Genomic DNA, 4,176 nt, shown 5'->3' on the forward strand with positions numbered 1-4,176 from the left:
TGGTGAGAAATCCTTTTCACACTTTAATTCTTTAGACCTGGTTTTCTTTAGATCTTTGAATATATTTATAACAGTAGATTAAGTCTTTGTTGAGAAAGCCCAGGGTCTGGGCTTCCTTAGTTTCTATGTAGACTACTTTTTTCCCCTGTGTGTGGGCCACTCTTTCCTGTTTTTTCCATTTCTCATAATTTTGTGTTGAAAACTGGATGTTTTAATAATACAGTGTGGCAGCTCTGGAAATCAGATCCCCCCGTTTCTCCCCTCACACCCAACCAGGATTTATTTTTGCAGTTAGCTTTGTGATTTTGGACTAATTCTGTAGTCTTTACTCTCTGTCATGTGTGGCCGTTGATGTCTGTGCTCGGTTAAGTTAGTGGTTAGACAGCGATTTTTAAATACCTGAGTGGATGGGTCTACTGGTCTTTGCCAAGGGACTCTGTGTGTGTTGGGGTATAGCTTCAATGCTTCAATAGGCAATCCTCAGCTCTGCCTTAGCTTTACTTTCTGTTTGTGCTGAGCCACTTCAGGTCAGCCCGAGTAAGAGGTAAAGACTCTTAGGTCTTTCTTGGTTGTGCATATTGCCTTCACATACATGCATGGGAATCCTTCTAGATACCCAGGAATATTTTGGAGCTTATCAGTGTCCCCTATGGACATCTCATTCCCAGTTTTTTGTTTTGTTTTGTTTTGTTTTTTGTTTTTATTTTAAGTTCTTTGGTGAGCGTCTTCTTAGCCTCACTTAGTATCAATGCCTCAGGCAGCTGTGATATTAAATGATGCCATGGGTGGTTGTGACATGCACCTTAAGGTTAGGACTGTTCTCCCAGAGCATGCTGTGAGCCAGGTCAAATAAAGGCAGGCCCTGAGAGTGGATCTTTCCTGGAGGGCCAGACTGCCAAATAGTAAGAAGTCTTTGGGGATGGGGCTTTTAGGGAACATCAGAGCTGTTCTGCCCCACCCAGTGGCTGTTAATCTCCTGATTTTTATTGGTTTTTAAGGCTCCTTTAAAGTTTGAGACAGGAATGAGAACATGGCAAGTTAAAACACCATAATAAAGCTCAATGTTCTTACCAAATTCAGCCATTTTTCTTAAATACTCTTCAAATCTTTGTAAGCTTTACTTAATTTTCAGAGTTCTGAAAATGTTGATTTTTGACAGTTTTTGCCAGTGTTTTTGCTGCTTCTATGGGGAGGAGATTTTTTTAAGACTCTTATTTTGCTATTCCGCAAGTACAGTAGTCCCTCTTTTTCCGTAGGGAATATGTTCCAAGACCCTCAGTGGAAGCCTGAAACCTCAAGTAGTGCTGAATCCGACTGCCATCAGTAGAAACACATCTGCTCATGCTTTCCACCCACAGATTTATATCTTTTCCATCTTAACAAAGTACTTACCATGCACTAAAGGCCATTACTTTTGTCATTTGAGGTGTGACAGCAAAACTAGCACAAACCTCTTTTTTGTTCTTCACAATTTCACGGATAGATTTTTACTGTAGATCCTAGCAACTTCAACATACACTTTTTTTCTTTCCTTTTTAAATCAAGAACTTTCACCTTTTCACTCAAAGGAAGTACTTTATGGTTTCCCTTTGGCATATGCCAATTGCTAACATTATTACTCTTGCACTTTGGGGCCATTAAGTAAAATAAGGGTTACTTGAACAAAAGCACTGGGTGACAACCAGTCTGATAACTGAGACAGCTACTAAGTTTCTGATAGAGAGTTAGCATCTGTAGCATGGGTACATTGGACACAGGATAATTCACATCCTGGACAGATGGAGCTAGATGGCACGAGATTTCATAGCACTACTCAGAATGATGTGCATTTTAAAACTTAGGAATTATTTGTTTCTGGAATTTTCCATTTAGTATTTTCAGACCGTGGTCGACTGCTGGTAACTGAAATCACAGAAAGTGAAACTGCACATGAGCGGGGACTGCGGTTATTTCTGAACTGCTAAGTATTTTAAAGGGCAATTGATTTTTACCACTAGATGGAAGCAGAGGCTTGGAAACTTTGTTTTTCTGTGTTGTTGTCTTAGATTTCATTGTATGTTCAAACATATAGTAAAGTACCACAGTGCTTTTTGTGTCTGATTGAGTCGTTGTTAACTCCCATACTATCCCTGATTACTATCCCTGTTCATTTTAGTATTAAAATTTACTTTTGACAATAGCACAATTTAAATTTCTCATTACTTCAAATAATTAAATTTTTGGTTGGCATTTAGTTGATTTTCAGGTAAAATAATAATGAAAGCCCAAATTATAGAATATTTTAAGTGAATTGCAATGTAAATATTATTATTCAACTGATAAATTTATTATTAAAGATTCTTAGGGGATTTCTTTAAAGAGATGAAAAAATTGACAATTGTAGCAAAATTATAACTCATAATTTTGCATGTGAATTTTTATGTAAAGCAAATGAAAAACTATTCTTAAGTAAATTTTGAAATTTTCGTTATGCTGCACATATCTTTGGTTATAATTTTGTTATAGACTGCTTATGTCTAAATAATATTAAATTATGTGTTTGTATATTATTGGATTAAGGATTTCTGTCTGGAAACCTACTAATTTTTAAATATTTTCATTAGTATATGAAATTCCTTCTGGACGTTTCATGAGAGAATTGTGTGGCCACCTCAATATCATTTATGATCTTTCCTGGTCAAAAGATGATCGCTACATCCTTACTTCATCATCTGATGGCACTGCCAGGTTAGTATCCTTGAGAAGTACTTATGTGCATACTATTTGCCATCAAGAAAAGCAAAGAGAATATAAAGTGATGTAACTACTCTTATGCTCCAGTCATATTTTACCTATGAAGGGACTGTCATAAATATGCATCATGCAGACTGATTCCGTAAATTACAGTAACACTTTTTAAAGACATTTTTCTTAAATGTCTTTTATTTATGTAGTATATAATATTTCTAGTCCACACCATCTTTAAATGATCATTATGTAAACTAATTAATGCTTCAAGATGAGGTTAGGGGTTATTAAACACCTGAGATTTTTCCTAGAGCATAAGCTCTTGGTGGCAGGGATACTGTCTTCACTGTTGGCTGGATATGCAGAGGCTAGAATCCAGTGGTGCTCAGTACATCACAGTAGAGGAAATAAATATGTACCTTACATTTTAAGATTTTTATAGATTGGTTAAACATTTGCATTTTTCAGAATGTCAATCTTAAAAATAATTTATCCCTTTTCAATTTGATAAATATCACAAAAACATTTTAAAAGCGAACTTTTAAAGTTTCATTTATACTTTTTTTAGTTGCTCGCTCTACCTTGTAACTGACATGTAAGCTCTTGAGATCCATGCTGAATTCATTGTCATTTACTTCTGCCTTCTCTCTTAACAGTTCGTTTTGCTTTCAGTGTTTCGACCACTTCTACTGATCTTGCCAACCTCCTTTTCTGTATAAAATGTCTAATCAAGATGTTATCATTATTGGTTAGTTTTTATTTAAATGAAAAAGACGAGAATGAGTAACAATTGACTTCCTTCTTGGTCATGCTGGGAACATTCTATTACTCCCTTTTGACAATATCCTCAAGAACCTATCTGATCTGTTCTTTTAGCACAGCCATTCTGTCTAATGCCAGGCCATACTAGAGAAAAATATTTAACTTTGCTGAGGGGTGACTTTGGATTTTAACATCACCTAAGCTGTCATCTCTGCTGAGGAATCCTTTTACTTTACTCAGCTTCCTTTTCTCATTCCTCTGGCAGCAGATCCAAACTTACCATGAACATTCTCTACAGTAAATCACAGTCTTCCCATTTCATTAGATGACTATCTTCAGTTTAGATGAAATTTAGTCAGACATGAACTTCATCTATTTCCCTCTGATTTCCCTCCTAATATCCATAGATATGTCCATTTTTAATCTGTCCATCTCTTAACAAAGAGGCATGAGACTGACTTTTTAAAGGCTATTTGACCTGTACTTTTAATCTCAGTCCCTGAAAATTTGTATTACATCTACTAGTCTGATGAACATCTTTCCCTCTATTGATTGTGTCCTCTCATCTTAGAAATAGGCTCAAATGGGCTGGGTGCAGTGGCTCATGCCTGTAATCCCAGCACTTTGGGAAGCCAAGGTGGGCAGATCAGTGGAGGTCAGGAGTTCAAGATCAGCCTGGCCAACATG

General features: G+C 36.4%; 1 protein-coding gene across 1 annotated transcript in view; it reads left to right on the forward strand.

Annotated features, from left to right (window-relative positions):
- AHI1 (Abelson helper integration site 1) overlaps positions 1-4,176 on the forward strand; it is a 248,465-nt gene that overhangs the window by 82,316 nt on the left and 161,973 nt on the right. The window contains exon 10 of the mRNA XM_011991473.1: positions 2,604-2,727. Within this exon, the coding sequence (XP_011846863.1) occupies positions 2,604-2,727 (124 nt within the window). The remainder of the gene's footprint in view (positions 1-2,603; positions 2,728-4,176) is intronic.

The sequence above is a fragment of the Mandrillus leucophaeus genome, unplaced genomic scaffold (assembly GCF_000951045.1).
Source record: "Mandrillus leucophaeus isolate KB7577 unplaced genomic scaffold, Mleu.le_1.0 Scaffold396, whole genome shotgun sequence".
Taxonomy (NCBI): Eukaryota; Metazoa; Chordata; class Mammalia; order Primates; family Cercopithecidae; genus Mandrillus; species Mandrillus leucophaeus.